At 41.4% G+C, this 19,064-nt stretch overlaps 2 protein-coding genes across 5 annotated transcripts; both read right to left on the bottom strand.

Moving 5' to 3' along the window:
- Window positions 1–4,798: 4,798 nt before the first annotated feature.
- On the bottom strand, window positions 4,799–13,586 carry LOC134076745 (immunoglobulin lambda-1 light chain-like). Of its 4 annotated transcripts, XM_062531948.1 has the most exons (5): window positions 10,817–10,871; window positions 10,554–10,728; window positions 10,403–10,469; window positions 6,114–6,147; window positions 4,799–5,190 (listed from the first exon to the last, which is right to left on the bottom strand). In XM_062531948.1, exons 1-5 carry the CDS (start codon window positions 10,854–10,856, stop codon window positions 4,868–4,870), a joined length of 639 nt encoding a protein of 212 aa, XP_062387932.1. In that variant the 5' UTR covers window positions 10,857–10,871; the 3' UTR covers window positions 4,799–4,867. The 4 variants fall into 4 exon arrangements, with proteins under 4 accessions (XP_062387932.1, XP_062387931.1, XP_062387929.1 ...); XM_062531947.1 differs by lacking the exons at window positions 10,403–10,469; window positions 10,554–10,728; window positions 10,817–10,871 and adding exons at window positions 13,119–13,443; window positions 13,532–13,586 and having other exon boundaries at window positions 6,114–6,148; XM_062531945.1 differs by having other exon boundaries at window positions 10,403–10,728.
- A 3,040-nt stretch (window positions 13,587–16,626) lies between these two features.
- On the bottom strand, window positions 16,627–18,774 carry LOC134076743 (immunoglobulin lambda-1 light chain-like). The gene is made up of 4 exons (XM_062531944.1): window positions 18,659–18,774; window positions 18,243–18,568; window positions 17,879–17,912; window positions 16,627–17,070 (listed from the first exon to the last, which is right to left on the bottom strand). Exons 1-4 carry the CDS (start codon window positions 18,696–18,698, stop codon window positions 16,748–16,750), a joined length of 723 nt encoding a protein of 240 aa, XP_062387928.1. The 5' UTR covers window positions 18,699–18,774; the 3' UTR covers window positions 16,627–16,747.
- Window positions 18,775–19,064: the final 290 nt, after the last annotated feature.

Raw genomic sequence — 19,064 nt, 5'->3', positions numbered from 1 at the left:
GTTTATACCACACTGCATAAGTGTTCGTCACAGTCCCCAGGTTGCAGAGCAGCGTGGCCGTCTGTCCTTTCCTCACGGTGAGAACAGGAGGCGTCTGGGTCACTACAGTCACGCCACTCACACCTGTAAAGAGCAACAGCATACATGTAACAGCCATATGCACCCTCTCCCATACAGCAGACACACACTAAAGCCTGCAGTGGGCTCTTACATGCCAGAGCCGTGATGAGAGTGCAGAGTGTCCCCAGCATGTTGTCAGTGTGTGGAGTGAACGGCTCCTACTGTCCAGCAGAGAGATGAGCAGAGGTGGAGTGTGAGGAGAGGACACACTGCAGGACCCTCCTATAAGGAGACCAGCGCTCAGAAATCAACCAATCAGGATTAGTCTCTTAAAAATCCAATACAATCGTACAGTATAACCCCAGCTTGTCTACTAGTTTAGAATGACCAGATACCAGAAATAATATGCAATGGAGCAAAGGAATGTTTCTCAAAACAAATACATCCACATCAATCGTAGCGCTATTTATTATTCAAGTCAGTTTCATCAATTAATTTGGGGATTCAGAAACAGTTTCACCAACAGCTATTTTTGGTTATGAAAATGTTTTACATAGTTGTCTGGTCAGGAGAGATGATCAACTCTGTGTAATAGCACCACATTTTCTCACATAATGTATCATAATGTATCATTTCATCACATGATAATGTAGCACTTACTGTAAGTCATCTAGACTGAAAGTAAACTTGTGGCGAACACACATCACATCACGTAGTGCAGGGTGTTCAGTCAGGGTAGATGTAGCTGTTTTACTTATTTATACATTTATATCTGATAACTGTCTACTCCTGATTATTTTCTAACTATTTGCTTGTTGTTTTACCGGGGGCAATGGTGATGTGATAATTAGAAATGTTCTTTTAATTTAAACAAATGTATCCATTTAAATAAAAGATCATCCGTTAATGACTCTCGTTATATGATACTTTTCAGATGCTGAGAGGAAAGAAATGGAGTTCACTGTCATGGCTGACTGCATGTGAGGATTCGTAAAGAGGGGTTTCAGTATTTGCATAGTCAGAAATTGAGAGCGGAGGCCAGCAGGTGTATCCTGTGTGAGCTGGGTAGACTGTGAGAGGAGCTGGAGCAGCCTGACTAGTGCTGGTGGGAGGAGGACACACACGCTTCACACTCTGCTGAGTCACTAACTTACTTCATTCTCTAAATGTGTCCTTACAGTAACTTTCTCTCCTTTGGTCAAAATATGGAATATTCCGGAATTAAACTATTTACACATCTGACATTGCCTTCACTTCATAATAACAATGTTTGTAATAATTATAGTAAGTGCTGTACGGTTGACGATTTCACAAAATGTTGTATAAAATGATAATTCACTTCCCTTTTTATATTTGAGAATTCCAAGGCGACCAAAAGACTCAAAAGACCAAAAGCAAGGCTCCACCATGTGTCTTTACTCAGAAATGTTGTTTTCACAACACAACTCATACCGTTATACCGTTTAATTTTGAAATACCTTAGTCTTCTGAAGCATCTCAGTACTTAGTAAAAAGTGTAGGCTGAGATTCTTTTTTAAATTATAAAAGGCAGCTTTCCCCCTTTTCTTATACTTTATGGCATATGCCTTCAGGTAGGACTTCAGTCAGGTTGAACGCCTCTGACTTACATTTACTGTTCACAGTATATTCCCCCATGTACTCCACATTGTGCAGCTGTGACAGTTATACTTTTATGAATGAAATATATTCTAATATTAGGAATCCTAATATTAATCACTGAAACAGTGGAGCTAACTGGCCTCTTGTACATGCCCTATATCCTCTCTCTACTTACACTACACGGATACAAGTATAGGGACTAATGTCAGTACTCCCAGTAACATCATATTCCCAATACATTTGGTATTAATACAGAGCGACAGAACTATCATTTTGTGATAAGTGGAAAATATATTCTTTTCATGTGGGGAAAGGAAAGTTTTAGGTGAATTCACTGTTGTACAGCAGTACTGCCACATGGTGGCAATATAGTGCACCCAATGTCTCTGGAAGTCTGAAAGTATTTTATTCCTTAGGGCTTAGGCCCTGGGAACACCATTAGGGGGCGTGATATAGTAAGTAAGTCAGTAAGTTTAATTTGTATAGCACATTTCATGCCAAAGTGCTTCACAGGTAAAAATACACAGATTAACACAATTCAACATACACAACAGGTTACACCTCCACACAACAACCAAGACAACAGAGAAAGACATATAAACACATAGACAAGGATACATGTGGCATCAACATCCAATTGTTCCACAGGAACTCAAAGACTGTTAAAAGCTAGTCTGAATAAATAGGTTTTAAGAAGAGATTTAAAAGCAGTGACAGATGATGCTGATTTAAGATCATGTGGTAGACTGTTCCAGAGGCGTGGTGCAGGGATGCTGAAAGCACGGTCACCCTTCTGGGTGTGGGAACGGGGTGTGTCCATGCGCGCGTGGGATGCAGACCTTAGTGGTCATGATGGAGTGTAAGAGTTTATCATGTTTGATACATAACATCATATCATGAACTCAATAAAATACATAATATATTTCTAAGCTGAATCTGTCTGTCTGCCATGACACTAAACATGGGTCATGATTGGATCATCCCGCAGATCACTGAACCTTAACGTACTATATGAACAGCTCAACACACTCTCAGTCTCTTTAGTCCTACTGGCTTTCATCTGAAGGTAGTTTCCTCCACACCACTCAACAAAGATGGTGATGACCTCCCTCCCTATATGTCAGATCATTCCCTGACAATGGCTGTGTCATCTGAGAACTTCTGGAGGTGACAGCTGTCTGTTGCATCTGAAGTCTGATGTGTACAGTGTGAAGAGAAAGGGGGAGAATGCTGCACCTTGTGGGACCCCTGTGCTCCAGAGACTGCCACATCTGACTCAAAGCCACGTAGTCTCACGTACTGCAGTCTGTTAGTGAGGTAATCGGTGATCCACGTAGCCAGGTGGCAGTCAGACTATCCACACCTTCTCAGTCTGTTGTATCAAGTCTCTGAATGCCATACTGGTCTCAGCAGACCATTTCTTTACACATGTCTTTGCTGACAGTTTGTTCACGGAGGAGACGTAATGATCTATGTGTCCTTTATGCTTACATAGAATAAGTCTAAAGTTCTATTGTCTCTAGTGAGGCAGTTTACATACTGTGTGTATGTGGGGTGTGGCAAACAGGGAGGCGCGGTTAAAGTCTCCAGAGATAAGAAGGAGGAAGTGTTTTTACTGGCTCCAAAAAGTCACTTTAACATAAAACCTATATTTCATGACATTGTAATGAACCCCCTTGTTCTGTAACTTGGCTTACAGTAGCTGCAACTAGTTAGCATCGTCATAGCCACCCTGCCAGCAGGTGTAGTAACTGTGAGGGGCGTGCCCCTTGACCAATCATGTGAGAAGACAGAAACCACCAGATTTACATACTCTAAATAGAAATGAAAAAACAACACATACTTCCCCAAGATTAGCTGATGATAGCTGTCTCAAATGCAATTTGGTTAAAAGAAATTGTATTTCTTTTATTTATACATTTTGTCTATGAAATGGATAAAATGTCAGTAGAAAGTAGGAAGATCATTAGAGTCAAAGACCAAATAAAGTTAATAAAATGCTCTTTATTGAAACAAAATAATGGAATATTCAAAGGAACATTTAACCCTTTATAGGGCACTCATTGAAATCTTTGGAAATTCTAAATTTTAACTTCAGAAAGTTAATGGGTGATGTTTTTTTTTTTTCTTTTTTCATCTTGGCATAGCAAATCATGGTCAATGAAGTTACCATATATATGTCCTTGCCCGTCTGGGGGGGGAAAAAAACAGAGGGTGAATTTGAAAAAAAAATCTCCGATCAACACCATACTTGACACAGAGCATCCTCAGCTGATGCCTCACCAACCCATTTCAGTTTTTTCTTCGGAACTTTTACCGTTCGCCCGTAACAGCCAATTTTGCCCATTTTTGCCAATTTTCGAAGCCGCCAGACAGAAAGTGAGCTTATATCTCAGCAACCCCTGCATGTATCAAAACCAAACTTGGTACATGGACTCGTGTACCATGTATCTTTTTAATATAATTAAATGGCATGAATGGCATATACAGGTGCCTAGTACTATGAATGCTATACTCCTATGTACCAGTGTATAAAAACCGAAATACAACTATAATGACTAAATTACCACTTATATTTGCTCATAATTGTGTTTTATCACTAACTAGTATTGAGTCATTAAAATAAATGCACACAGTACTAGGTTTCACACTAACAATAAGCACCTGTGTGCCATTTAATAATATTTAAAAAAGATACTTATATCAGGCATATGTGTAAAAATGGACACTTGTGCCACTTATGTGAATAGGGCGTATGATCAAATATAGTGCATTTAGTTTTTAGCCAAACAATAAGCTCATTTTTAAAAATGCTATGCAAATAACAACAATCTCAGTCTTTAACACAACTATTCAACCAAATAATGTGTGAGTTACATCAACTTACAATGTTTAGTTTTGATGCTATTATGATAGTTGTGGGATGAGCCAGGTTCAAAAACCTAAAATATGTGATTTCTGCCAGATGGTTGTGTTTGAGGTGCTGTAGTCCACTGCTGATTGGTCAGATGCTATGATGTCAATATTTGTAAGATAGCTTGATCTTCCCTAATTGGCTGAGAGAAAACCACATGACTCTACAACTTCAAATGGAGGCAGGGGGAGGGAATTTTCAGTGTGTGCGGAAGTGACTACACATGTATTCTCTGTAAAAGTTTAGTAAAAATGAGCCATGTTCCCCCTGGCCTCAGTTGCTGCAGTCTGACTGCTTGATGCTCTTGGAGGCTGTGGAGCTGGCACTGGCCACCTGGCAGGACACGTCTTTGTCGCTGGTCCAGTCGGCCGTCTGGATGGTCAGGAGGCTGCTGAGCCGGAACTTGTTGTTGGGCTGCTGCTGAGGGGAGCCGGTGCTGATGCCGCTGCTGACCGGGTTCCCACTGACCGCCCAGCTGACCTCAGCAAAGCCCGTGGGCAGGTCCTCTGCCACACACACCACAGAGACTCTGTCGGCCTGCAGCTCCGCGCTGGACGGAGGAAAGAGGGTCAGAGACGCAGCGGGCAGCGCCGAGTCTGAAACACACACACACACACACACACACAGCACACACACAGCAGAGATTAGCAGCAGTGGACACCTAACAACATGTCTCTCTCTCACAAACATATATACACACACACACACACACACACACACACACATTGTAGAGCTTAAGATATAACAGGAGACAAACCTTTTGTGAAATCTCATAAAAAAATAAATAAAAAAAAACAAGGAAATAGAATAGAAAATGTCACCTTTTTACCATACTGTATACTGTACTGTATCTTAACAGCAGCGTCTCAAACTGTTCAAAACTGCACACATAAGATACATGTTTGCCATGTACTGTCAATATTAGTATTCATGAAAATAACACCAGCCCTTTGTAGAGATATTTATCTTATATTGATTGACTTCTGTTAAGATATGTCTTAAGATCGATTTTACTTCCATACAAAAACAACTAACGATCATATACTGTAGTATTGCAGATGAAATGTAACACTTTGCATGAATTTAAGTCAAATACATAAAAGCAAATTAATTGATTACATTTATCACCAATAAGAAATCATTAAATTAATAAAAAAAAAAGCCAATCTATTAAATAATACTGTACATAGCTAACGAGAAAATAAATAGTAATTTGTCATGGCTATCGAAAACTGATCCCAATGTTTGAGGAAAATATTATTTGACAATGAAGATGTCAATGCTGACTAAATCATTGAATAAAATGGGACAAGATGGATTTAGAATGGGACATTTCTTAAAGCTTCATCTGAGGTTTTGACAAACACACAGCATCACTAGTGTAGTTCTATTCATTATACTGTTAATTCCACACAGTTGGAACTCACACAGATTGAAAGTGAGATGTTGAAAAAGCAACATCTATAACAATCCACAAATACTTATAGCACAGTAAATTTGAAATGGAAAGTTGACTTACCAGTTACAATCAGCTTGGTGCCTTGTCCGAATACCACAGTGATTCATCTCATATCTTCCGTCGTACAAAAACCTCCCCAGTTTCAGAACTGAGAGTTGGAACTGAAACAGCAGCTCTCCTCAGACCTTCACTTTCTCCACTTCCTCAAGATCACAACAGTCCCTCCAGGGTTTGGATTAAAATCCCACATCACACATTATAGAAGTTCCACCAATAGAAACAGCACACAACATTTCAGAGATTAAATCCTTCGTTTTCTGTATATCCAACCTTTCTATATCCAAGGACACGATATCTTGATGTCTTGATGAGCACTATGAGCATGATGTCAATGGGTGGGTTTTTGTCAGGGCTGTAGTACTCGAGTCCGGACTCGGACTCGAGTCCGGACTCGAGTCCGTTTTTTTATGGTCTCGGACTTGTCTCGGACTCGCTGGTATCTGACTTGGACTTGTCTCGGTCTCGGCCACTGGTCTTGCCAAATATGGTTCTTGGTCTTGACCGAGTCCAGGCATCTTTCTTATGTTATAACATTCAAGGGAAGTAGGAGTACACTCTGTAATACTGGTCATTCTTGTCTTTGTCTGGAGTGAAGCTATTGTAATTTAGTTGCTCAAATGCTCAGTACTAGTACCTAGCAGTGGTAATAGTAGTGGATTGGTGTTTGTATCAGTTGTAACTAAGGTATCAGTTTATATCATTCTGTTTTCTTTAAATTAGATTATGTGATATTAAGGGGAATGGTTATACTTACAAATCCTGGGTGGGTATTTAGATCAGCAAAATTAATAATAACCCAAAATTATTGTCTTTATACTGTCATGCATGCAAGTTGTTTTTTTCTGTCCTGGACTCGGTCTTGACTCGGACTCGAGTCTTTTGGACTCGGTCTGTCTTGGACTTGAACCTCTTTGGACTCGGTCTTGACTTGGTCTCGACCGGTCCTGGTCTTGGACTTGTCTTGGACTCGACAAAGGTGGTCTTGACTACAGCCCTGGTTTTTGTCATGGTGGAAACCACTGTGGTACCCACTCATTCGTGGAGGTGAGTGTACCACAGTAATATGTGGCTGAGTCTTCCACAACTACATTGCTTATGAGCAACTGATAGTCTATGCTTGATGAGGCTGTAGATGTGACATGGTCAGATGAGAAGCCAGTTCCATAAGCATGTGGGGAACTATGAGAGTGATAGAACATTAACACAAACTGTGGAGCATCAAGAGGACTCTGTTTATACCAAGAAACATATTGTCCCTCGTCTTTTGCAATGTTACAGTTCAAGGTTGCTTTCTCACTAATTTTCACAGAAAGTGATAATGGTGTCTGGGTTACCACTTTCTGACATCTGATATCTGTGGAGAAAAAATTGTAAAATTAATGTTAATATCTTTTTGTTGGTGTTTGTCTGTCTAAATAATCTATTGTCATTGATATTTCATCATGTACAGTATAGATAATATGAACTTACATGCCAGAGCCGTGATGAGAGTGCAGAGTGTCCCCAGCATGTTGTCAGTGTGTGGAGTGAACGGCTCCTACTGTCCAGCAGAGAGATGAGCAGAGGTGGAGTGTGAGGAGAGGACACACTGCAGGACCCTCCTATAAGGAGACCAGCAGCTGGGGAGGGGGAGGGAGGATGGGGCATCAGCCAATCACTAGTTGTGTCTTATGGCTATTAATACATGATACTGGAAATCAGACATCTTCAGTGGGTGTTTCTTTGATTGATATAAGATATCAAGGCTTTTTTTGCCGCTTTGAGAACAGTGCCCAGGCGAGCACTCTCCCTCACCCTCTGGGGGTGGGGCATTCCCCCCCTTCCATCACGGAGCATGATGTTCGTAGACTGCTGCGGCAACAGAACACCAACAAAGCTGCTGGGCCTGATGGCGTGACACCAGCTACACTTAAGAACTGTGCAGACGAGCTTGCTCCTATTCTCACTTTCATCTTCAACTGGTCCCTTAACAGTACAATGGTACCTGCATGCTTTAAATCAGCTCTGATCATCCCAGTGCCCAAAAAAACTAACATTACCTGTCTCAATGATTATAGGCCTGTTGCACTCACTTCTGTTGTAATGAAAATCTTTGAACGTCTAGTCTGTAGGTACCTGTCACATATCACGCTGGCGCCTACAGGGCAAATAGGGGAGTGGACGATGCAGTCTCACTCTGCACACATTTCATTCTACAACATCTTGATTCTAAGTCCACCTATGCCCGTGTACTGTTCATCGATTTTAGTTCAGCTTTCAATACCATCCTGCCTGTCACATTGTACAATTCTCTCCTGTCCATGGGAGCAAATCCCTCACTCTGTCAGTGGTTACTGAACTTTCTGTCCTGCAGGACACAGTGTGTTAAGATCCAGAACAATGTGTCTTCACCCAGGGTTCTGAACACTGGTGCCCCACAAGGATGTGTCTTATCACCCCTGCTATTCTCTCTGTACACAAACAACTGTATATCAACTTCTGCATCTGTTAAACTGCTTAAGTTTGCGGACGACACCACCGTTATAGGCCTCATACGTGATGGGGAGGAGTCTTCCTATCGGGATGAGGTAGAAAAGTTGGTGCAGTGGTGTGCAGACAATAATCTCATCCTCAATACAACAAAAACCAAAGAACTCATAGTTGACTTCAGGAAAAAGACAGACCAGCACCTTCCCATCTCCATTAATGGCCAGGTAGTGGAGTGGGTACCCTCCTTCCGTTTTCTAGGCACCACTATCCATCAGTCCCTATCATGGAACCAGAACACCAGTCTCATCATTTCCAAAGCCCATCAGAGACTACACTTCCTCCGTCAGCTGAAGAAGTTTGGGGTCAGTCAAGCAGGCATGATCCACTTCTATCGGGCTACCATTGAGAGTGTACTCTCCTTCGCCATCTTGGTCTGGTATGGTAGTGCCACCAGCCAGGACAAACAACGGCTTGAGAGGGTGGTGCGCAGGGCCTCAAAAATCATTGGCTGTAGTCTGCCTACCATAGCCTCACATTACATCACCAGAATCTCCAGGAAAGCCAAAAACATCATCTCTGACCTCTCCCACCCAGCACACCATCTATTCACACCCCTACCATCAGGGAGAAGGTTCAGGAGCATCACATGCAAAACATCACGCTTCAGGGATAGTACCTATCCACAAGCTATTCGCCACCTGAACATGCACTAAGCACTTATGGATTACATACCAGGCTACCTCTCTTTGCACTTGTACAACTGTACTGAACTGTTGCTTTCTGTGATCCTTGCACTTTGCTGCACCTTTTCTGTATATTAAGTGTTGTTACCCCTGTGCTATTGTGTTGTCATTATGTGTCTTATATGTGAGCATACCAAAACACATTCCTATCAATTGTATTTTATACTGTTGAAATGGCTATAATAAACTTGAACTTGAACTTCAACTTGATATCAATGTAGGAGACTGAACCTACAGTAGGTGTACAATGAGATTTGCAGCCCTGGGAAACAGAGCTGTTTGTTTAGTAATTTGTTTGTCAGTAAGGAATATTGCAGACTGAAGTTAAGGGATGATGGGGCATCAGACAATCACTAATTGTGTCTGATGGATATTAATCCACAATACTGAGTCAACCTACTGGAAATCAGAATTCAAATAAAAAACCTACTGTAGGAAATTGAACCTACTTATTGTAATATGCAATGAGAGGATTGCAGGCAGAGCCCTGGGAAACAGTAGTGCTAATTGAGTTCTTTACTTTTCAGTTGGAATTTCAGACTTAAGTTTACACATATTTTTATACAGTGTGTCCAAGTCTTTGCAACTTATTACATACTTATTTTTATCTATTTCATATTTCAACACACCTTCCCCTTCCACTACTGTGAAGTAGGCTATTAGTTAATTGTTGGCCATATGGCCTCATTGTCAATGAGTGCTTCCCTCGATGAACTCTCTGAATTGAATAATCTTATTCTACTACTAGACTACTTCATATCAGCTCTGCAGCACAAGGTTTACAGGCATAAGACAAAGGAAAAAATAAAGTTAGAGTTCTTCTTCCAGGGCAACATGGTGAAGAAAACAAGGTAAAGTCATTCATCTCTACATTTTATTTGCCATTTTATTAGGCCGTTCTGGGTGAATGAAAAGGCTTGATTTATTTTAGATTTGTTATAGCTTCTCGTTGATGCTCTTTTATGAACCCTTTAGACAAGAGCAACTGCACATTGGTGCTCCAGTGCTGCTGACTGAAAGCAGAAGTGAGTGTGATCAGTGAGGAGGTTTTTGTCATGGGCTGAATCACTGTGATACGTGCTCTTTTGCAGAGTCGTCCCATGTGTGACAGTAATACACAGCAGAGTCTCCCACCTCTACAGTGCTAATGACCAAACTGTAGTCAGACTGAGAGGAATGTTTTGAATCAAATTTAGGTGCTGAGAAGCCAGATCCATAATTTACAGACCTATAGTCATGACGAAACTTCAACATGTACTGTGGAGTTTGTCCTGGAATCTGTCTATACCAGCGAGCACTCTGGTCAGTCACAGTCCCCAGGTTGCAGAGCAGAGTGGCCGTCTGTCCTTTCCTCACGGTGAGAACAGGAGGCGTCTGGGTCACTACAGTCACGCCACTCACACCTGTAAAGAGCAACAGCATACATGTAACAGCCATATGCACCCTCTCCCATACAGCAGACACACACTAAAGCCTGCAGTGGGCTCTTACATGCCAGAGCCGTGATGAGAGTGCAGAGTGTCCCCAGCATGTTGTCAGTGTGTGGAGTGAACGGCTCCTACTGTCCAGCAGAGAGATGAGCAGAGGTGGAGTGTGAGGAGAGGACACACTGCAGGACCCTCCTATAAGGAGACCAGCAGCTGGGGAGGGGGAGGGATGATGGGGCATCAGCCAATCACTAGTTGTGTTATCGATATTACTGTAATCCATGATACTGTGTCAATCTACCGCAAATCAAAACTGAATTTAAAGACGTAGTACTGAATCTACATCTGCAATGAGAGGATTGCTTGACCAGCCAGACCCACATCAAGATGTAGGTACCCCGGGCAGCCAAATTAGATTTGTTGCCGCTAGGGGCGTCTAGATTTCTAGGCTATTGTTTGTCAGTAAGGAATTGCAGACTGAAGTTTACACATAGGCCTACAGTAGTTTTATACTGTGTCCAAGTCCTTGCAACTTGTTACATGCATATTTTAAATATTTAATATCTTAACGTACCCTCCCCTTCCTCTACTATGTTGTATAACTTCAGTTTTGGTCATGTGATATCGGCCTCATTGTAAATGAGTGCTTCTCTCAGTGAACTCTCTGAGAATCCAATAAACATACTGTACCACTGCGAGACTAGACTAGACTTCATTTCAGCACTGCAGCACAGGGTTTACATGCAAATGTACACAGGTAAAAAGACAAAAAAAAATACAGTTAAAGTTCTTCTTCCATGGCAGTATGGTGAGAAAAATAAAGGTAAAGTGATAAATCTGTTTTATTGCCCTTTTCATGAGGTCATTATGAGTGAATGAAAAGGCTTGATCTCTTTCACTGTAGATTTATTATAGAACGTCTCCTTGATGCTCTTTTATGAACCATTCAGAGCAACTGCACATTGGTGCTCCAGTGCTGCTGACTAAAAGCAGAAGTGAGTGTGAGCAGTGAGGAGGTTTTTGTCATGGGCTGAATCACTGTGATACGTACTCACTAACAGGGACGTCATATGTCTGACAGTAATACACAGCAGAGTCTCCCACCTCTACAGTGTTAATGATCAAACTGTGGTCAGACTGAGAGGAATACTTTGAATCAAATTTAGGTGCTGAGAAGCCAGATCCATATTGTACAGAACTCCAGCTATGATGAAACCCCAACATGTACTGTGGAGTTTCTCCTGGAATCTGTTTATACCACACTGCTCGAACGTTTGTCACAGTCCCCAGGTTGCAGAGCAGAGTGGCCGTGTGTCCTTTCCTCACGGTGGGAACAGGAGGCGTCTGGGTCACTACAGTCACGTCACTCACACCTGTAAAGAGCAACAGCATACATGTAACAGCCATATGCACCCTCTCCCATACAGCAGACACACACTAAAGCCTGCAGTGGGCTCTTACATGCCAGAGCCGTGATGAGAGTGCAGAGTGTCCCCAGCATGATGTCAGTGTGTGGAGTGAACGGCTCCTACTGTCCAGCAGAGAGATGAGCAGAGGTGGAGTGTGAGGAGAGGACACACTGCAGGACCCTCCTATAAGGAGACCAGCAGCTGGGGAGGGGGAGGGAGGATGGGCCATCAGCCAATCACTAATTGTGTCTTATAGCTATTAATACATGATGCTGTGTCAGCCTACTGGAAATCACAAACCTTCAGTAGCTGGTTGTTACTTCGATTGGTATGAGATACAGTCTCTAAGCAGATTATTCAAGTTAAAAACTTTAGAAACTGAACCTACATAAGCAATGTGATAAGAGCTGCAGCCCTGGGAAACGAGCTGTTCATTTAGTTATTTGTTTGTTAGTAAGGAAATGCAGACTGAAGTTTAGTTTCATACAAAATGTTAATGTACGTATTTCATCTGTTGTTTAATTTACCTAGCCCTTTCTCTACTGTGAGGTATCAGTTAATTTATGTGATCTTAGCTTAATTGAAAATGAGTTATTCCCTCAATAAACTGTGTGAGAATCAAATAAACATACTAGATAAGACTACTGCATGTCATTGCAGGACACGGCTTCATGTTAAAAAGACATAGAAAAGGGAAAGTTAAAGGTATTCTGACATGGCAGCAGGGTGAGAAAACAAAGGTAAAGTCATAAATATCTACATTTTATTTTTCAATTTCATATAGGTGAATAAAAAGGCTTGATTCCTTTTTTTATTTGATATAGAACTTCTCTTTGATACTTTTTCATAAACCATTCAGAGCAACTGCACATTGGTGCTCCAGTGCTGCTGACTAAAAGCAGAAGTGAGTGTGAGCAGTGAGGAGGTTTTTGTCATGGGCTGAATCACTGTGATACCCACTCAGTAACAGAGCTGTCATATGTCTGACAGTAATACACAGCAGAGTCTCCCACCTCTACCGTGTTAATGATCAAACTGTAGTCAGTCTGAGAGGAATGTTTTGAATCAAATTTAGGTGCTGAGAAGCCAGATCCATAAGATACAGAACTCCTGGTACGATAAAACCTCAACATGTATTGTGGTGTTTCTCCTGGAGTGTGTTTATACCACAGAACTTCATTGTTAGTCACAGTCCCCAGGTTGCAGAGCAGCGTGGCCGTGTGTCCTTTCCTCACGGTGAGAACAGGAGGCGTCTGGGTCACTACAGTCACGCCACTCACACCTGTAAAGAGCAACAGCATACATGTAACAGCCATATGCACCCTCTCCCATACAGCAGACACACACTAAAGCCTGCAGTGGGCTCTTACATGCCAGAGCCGTGATGAGAGTGCAGAGTGTCCCCAGCATGTTGTCAGTGTGTGGAGTGAACGGCTCCTACTGTCCAGCAGAGAGATGAGCAGAGGTGGAGTGTGAGGAGAGGACACACTGCAGGACCCTCCTATAAGGAGACCAGCGCTCAGAAATCAACCAATCAGGATTAGTCTCTTAAAAATTAAATATAATCGTACAGTATAACCCCAGCTTGTCTACTAGTTTAGAATGACCAGATACCAGAAATAATATGCAATGGAGCAATGGAACAATGGAATGTTTCTCAAAACAAATACATCCATCATACATCAATCGTAGCGCTATTTATTATTCAAGTCAGTTTCATCAATTAATTTGGGAATTCAGAGACAGTTTCACAAACAGCTATTTTTGGTTATGAAAATGTTTTCACATGGTTGTCTGGTCAGGAGAGATGACCAACTCTGTGTAGTAGCACCACATTTTCTCCCATAATGTATCATAATGTATCATTTCATCACATGATAATGTAGCACTTACTGTAAGTCATCCAGACTGAAAGTAAACTTGTGGCAAACACACATCACATCACGTAGTGCGGGATGTTCAGTCAAGGTAGATGTAGCTGTTTTACTTATTTATACATTTATATCTGAGACCTGTCTACTCCTGATTATCTATTAACTATTTGTTTGTTGTTTTACCGGGGGCAATGGTGATGTGATCATTAGAAATGTTCTTTTAATTTAAACAAATATATCCATTTAAATAAAAGATCATCCATTAATGACTCTCGTTAGCCTATATGATACTTTTCAGATGCTGAGAGGAAAGAAATGGAGTTCACTGTCATGGCTGACTGCATGTGAGGGTTCGTGAAGAGGGGTTTCAGTATTTGCATAGTCAGAAATAGAGAGCGGAGGCCAGCAGGTGTATCCTGTGTGAGCTGGGTAGACTGTGAGAGGAGCTGGAGCAGCCTGACTAGTGCTGGTGGGAGGAGGACACACACGCTTCACACTCTGCTGAGTCACTAACTTAGGCCTACTTCGTTCTCTAAATGTGTCCTTCTGTCTCTCCTTTGGTCAAAATATGGAATATTTTGGAATTACGTAAACTATTTACAAATCTGACATTGCCTTCGCATCATAATAACAATGTTTGTAATAATTATAGTAAGTGCTGTAGGGTTGACGATTTCACAAAATGTTGTATAAAATGATAATTCACTTCCCTTTTTTATATTTGAGAATCCCAAGGCGACCAAAAGACTCAAAAGACCAAAAGCAAGGCTCTATACTGCCACCATGTGTCTTTACTCAGAAATGTTGTTTTCACAACACAACTCATACCGTTATACCGTTTAATTTTGAAATACCTTGGTCTTCTGAAGCATCTCTTTGGTGATTTTGATACTCAGTAAAAAGAGTAGGCTGATATTCTTTTTTAAATTATAAAAGGCAGCTTCCCCCCTTTTCTTATGCTTTATGGCATATGCCTTCAGGTAGGACTTCAGTCAGGTTGAACGCCTGACTTACATTTACTGTTCACAGTATATTCCCCCATATACTCCACATTGTGTAGCTGTGGCAGTTATACTTTTATGAATGAAATATATTATAATATTAGGAATCCTAATATTAAACACTGAAACAGTGTAGCTAACTGGCCTCTTGTACATGCCCTATATCCTCTCTCTACTTACACTACACGGATACAAGTATAGGGACTAATGTCAGTACTCCCAGTAACATCACATTACCAATACATTGGTAGTAATACAGAGTGACAGAACTATCATTTTGTGATAAGTGGAAAATATATTCTTTTCATGTGGGGAAAGGAAAGTTTCAGGTGACTTCACTGTTGTACAGCAGTACTGCCACATGGTGGCAATATAGTGCACCCGAGGTGACTGGAGGTTTGAAAGTATTTTATTCCTTAGGCCCTGGGAACACCATTAGGGGGCGTGATATCATGTACTCAATAAAATACATAATATATTTCTAAGCTAAATCTGTCTGTCTGCCATGACACTAGACATGGGTCATGATTGGATCATCCCGCAGATCACTGAACCTTAACATACTGTATGAACAGCTCAACACACTCTCAGTCTCTTTAGTCTTACTGGCGTTCATCTGAAGGTAGTTTCCTCCACACCACTCGACAAAGATGGTGATGACCTCCCTCCCTATATTCCATATCATTCCCTGACAACGCCTGTTTCATCTGAGAACTTCTGGAGGTGACAGCTGTCTGTTGCATCTTAAGTCTGATGTGTAGGCCTACAGTGTGAAGAGAAAGGGGGAGAATGATGTACCTTGTGGGACCCCTGTGCTCCAGAGACTACCACATCTGACTCAAAGCCACGTAGTCTCACATACTGCAGTCTGTTAGTGAGGTAGTCGGTGATCCACGTAGCCAGGTGGCAGTCAGACTATCCACACCTTCTCAGTCTGTTGTATCAAGTCTTTGAATGCCATACTGGTCTCAGCAGACCATTTCTTTACACATTTCTTGGCTGACAGTTTGTTCACGGAGGAGACGTAATGATCTATGTGTCCTTTATGCTTACATAAAATAAGTCTAAAGTTCTATTGTGTCTAGTGAGGCAATTGTGTGAATGTGGGGTGTGGCAAACAGGGAGGCGCGGTTAAAGTCCCCAGAGATAAGAAGGAGGACTTGGGGATGACATGTCTGCACTTCAGACACCACAGTGCAGTATCTAAGTATTTTTACTGGCTCCAAAAAGTCACTTTAGCATAAAACCTATATTTCATGACATTGTAATGAACCCCCTTGTTTGTAACTTGGCTTACAGTAGCTGCAACTAGTTAGCATCGTCATAGCCACCCTGCCAGCAGGTGTAGTAACTGTGAGTGGCGTGCCCCTTGATCAATCATATGAGGAGAGAGAAACCACCAGATTTTCATACTCTAAATAGAAATGAAAAAACAACACGTACTTCCCCATGATTATCCCCAGTAGGACTGATGATAGCTGTCTCAAATGCAATTTGGTTAAAAAAATATATTTCTTTTATTTATAATTTTTTTCTATGAAATGGATAAAATTTCAGTAGAAAGTAGGAAGATCATTAGAGTCAAAGACCAAAGTTAATAAAATGCTCTTTATTGAAACAAAATAATGGAATATTCAAAGGAACATTTAATCTAGCAAATACATTTATTCTCTGTAAAAGTTTAGTAAAAATGAGCCATTTCCCTGTGGCCTCAGTTGCTGCAGTCTGACTGCTTGATGCTCTTGGAGGCTGTGGAGCTGGCACTGGCCACCTGGCAGGACACGTCTTTGTCGCTGGTCCAGTCGGCCGTCTGGATGGTCAGGAGGCTGCTGAGCCGGAACTTGTTGTTGGGCTGCTGCTGAGGGGAGCCGGTGCTGATGCCGCTGCTGACCGGGTTCCCACTGACCGCCCAGCTGACCTCAGCAAAGCCCGTGGGCAGGTCCTCTGCCACACACACCACAGAGACTCTGTCGGCCTGCAGCTCCGCGCTGGACGGAGGAAAGAGGGTCAGAGACGCAGCGGGCAGCGCCGAGTCTGAAACACACACACACACAGAGCACAACACACCACACACAGCACAGATCAGCAGCAGTGGACACAACAGCATGTCTCTCTCACACACACACATTACAACATTTCTCAACCACATAATACTGTAAGTAGAGCTGAGGGGAGTAGTAGAAGGAGGAAAAAGACTTTTACTGACATCTCATTTTAAAAAAATAAAACATTTTTAAACAAATCACTTTTTTAACACACATATCAACAGCAGCATTGCAAACTTATCAAAGCAGCACAAATAACATACATGTTTGCCACTGTCAATTTTAGTATTCATGGAAATAGCACTAACCTTTGTAGAAAAATAGAAACATTAATCTTATATGGATTGACTTCCGTTGACATATGTCATATGATCGCGCATAACTCTTCGTATGAATATGACTTTAGTCAAATATTTCATACATTATTACAAAAAATATATTATCAAATCAAAGAAGTACTCAATCAAAAAATGATCAAAAAATCTTTAGGAAAGAACTAACAATGTATCATGACTACTGAAAATTCATAAGGAAACATACAAAATAATAACATACAAAATAATAATAAAGGTTGTAGATATCAATACTAAATTATTGAATAAAATGGGACAAGATCATTTATTAAAGCTTCTTCTGAGGTTTTCACAAACAAACACCATCATTGATGTAATTCTATTCATTATAAATTCCACAGTTGGAATTCACAAAGATTGAAAGTGAGTTATTGAAGATGCAACATTTACAAAAACCTACAAATACTTATAGCACGGTAAATTTGAAATGGAAAGTTGACTTACCGGTTACAATCAGCTTGGTGCCTTGTCCGAATACCACAGTGATTCATCTCGTATCTTCCGTCGTACAAAAACCTCCCCAGTTTCAGAACTGAGAGGTGGAACTGAAACAGCAGCTCTCCTCAGACCTTCACTTTCTCCACTTCCTCAAGATCACAACAGTCCCTCCAGCATTTGGATTAAAATCCTACATCACTCATTACACAGGTTCCACAAATAGAAACAGCTCACACAACATCAGAGATGAAATCCTTCGTTTTCTATATCCAACCTTGCTATATCCCATGACGTGATATCTTGATGAGTGCCATGAGCAGAACTGATGTCACTGGGTGGGTTTTTGTCATGGTGGAAACCACTGTGGTACAGTCTCCTTAGCGGTGTCGTCCCATGTAGCACAGTAATATGTGGCTGAGTCTTCCACAGCTACATTGCTGATGAGTAACTGATAGTCTGTGCTTGATGAGGCTGTAGATGTGACATGGTCAGATGAGAAGCCAGTTCCATAATCTGGAGAACTATGAGAGTAATAGAACCTTAACACAAACTGTGGAGCATCAAGAGGAATCTGTTTATACCAAGAAACATAATAGCGCTCATCTTTTGCAATGTTACAGTTCAAGGTTGCTTTCTCACTGGTTTTCACTGAAAGTGTTAATGGTGTCTGGGTTACCACTTTCTGACATCTGATATCTGTGGAGAAGAATGTGTACAATTATTGTGATTGTTTTGCCGTTGTGTACTGTTATTGACATTTTATGATTATAGATCAGATGAACTTACATGCCAGAGCCGTGATGAGAGTGCAGAGTGTCCCCAGCATGTTGTCAGTGTGTGGAGTGAACGGCTCCTACTGTCCAGCAGAGAGATGAGCAGAGGTGGAGTGTGAGGAGAGGACACACTGCAGGACCCTCCTATAAGGAGACCAGCAGCTGGGGAGGGGGAGGGAGGATGGGGCATCAGCCAATCATTCATTTGTGTCTTATGGCAATTAATCCTACTGGAAATCACATTTTAACTTAAAAATTTAGGAAACTGAACCTACAGTACTGTACATGTGCAATGAGAGGATAGCTGCAGAGTCCTGGGAAACAGAGCTGATTGTTGACTTTGTCAGTAAGGAATTGCAGACAGAAGTTTACGCTAGTTTCATAAAGTGTGTCCAAGTCTTTGCAACTTATTACAAATT

Source organism: Sardina pilchardus, chromosome 3 (genome assembly GCF_963854185.1).
Source record: "Sardina pilchardus chromosome 3, fSarPil1.1, whole genome shotgun sequence".
In the NCBI taxonomy this organism is placed as follows: domain Eukaryota; kingdom Metazoa; phylum Chordata; class Actinopteri; order Clupeiformes; family Clupeidae; genus Sardina; species Sardina pilchardus.
The sequence above is the reverse complement of the archived record's forward strand: the minus strand, read 5'-3'. Positions and strand labels throughout refer to the sequence as shown.

Bases quoted from the DNA above. Each gene is read 5' to 3' on its own strand.
- LOC134076745 (XM_062531947.1), bottom strand. From the start codon at position 13,571: ATGCTGGGGACACTCTGCACTCTCATCACGGCTCTGGCAT. The intron at 13,444-13,531 runs GTAAGAGCCCAC...TGCTCTTTACAG, and splicing joins TCTCATCACGGCTCTGGCAT to GTGTGAGTGGCGTGACTGTA. The intron at 5,191-6,113 runs GTAAGTCAACTT...TGTGTGTTTCAG, and splicing joins CACCAAGCTGATTGTAACTG to ACTCGGCGCTGCCCGCTGCG.
- LOC134076743 (XM_062531944.1), bottom strand. From the start codon at position 18,698: ATGCTGGGGACACTCTGCACTCTCATCACGGCTCTGGCAT. The intron at 18,569-18,658 runs GTAAGTTCATCT...TCTTCTCCACAG, and splicing joins TCTCATCACGGCTCTGGCAT to ATATCAGATGTCAGAAAGTG. The intron at 17,071-17,878 runs GTAAGTCAACTT...TGTGTGTTTCAG, and splicing joins CACCAAGCTGATTGTAACCG to ACTCGGCGCTGCCCGCTGCG.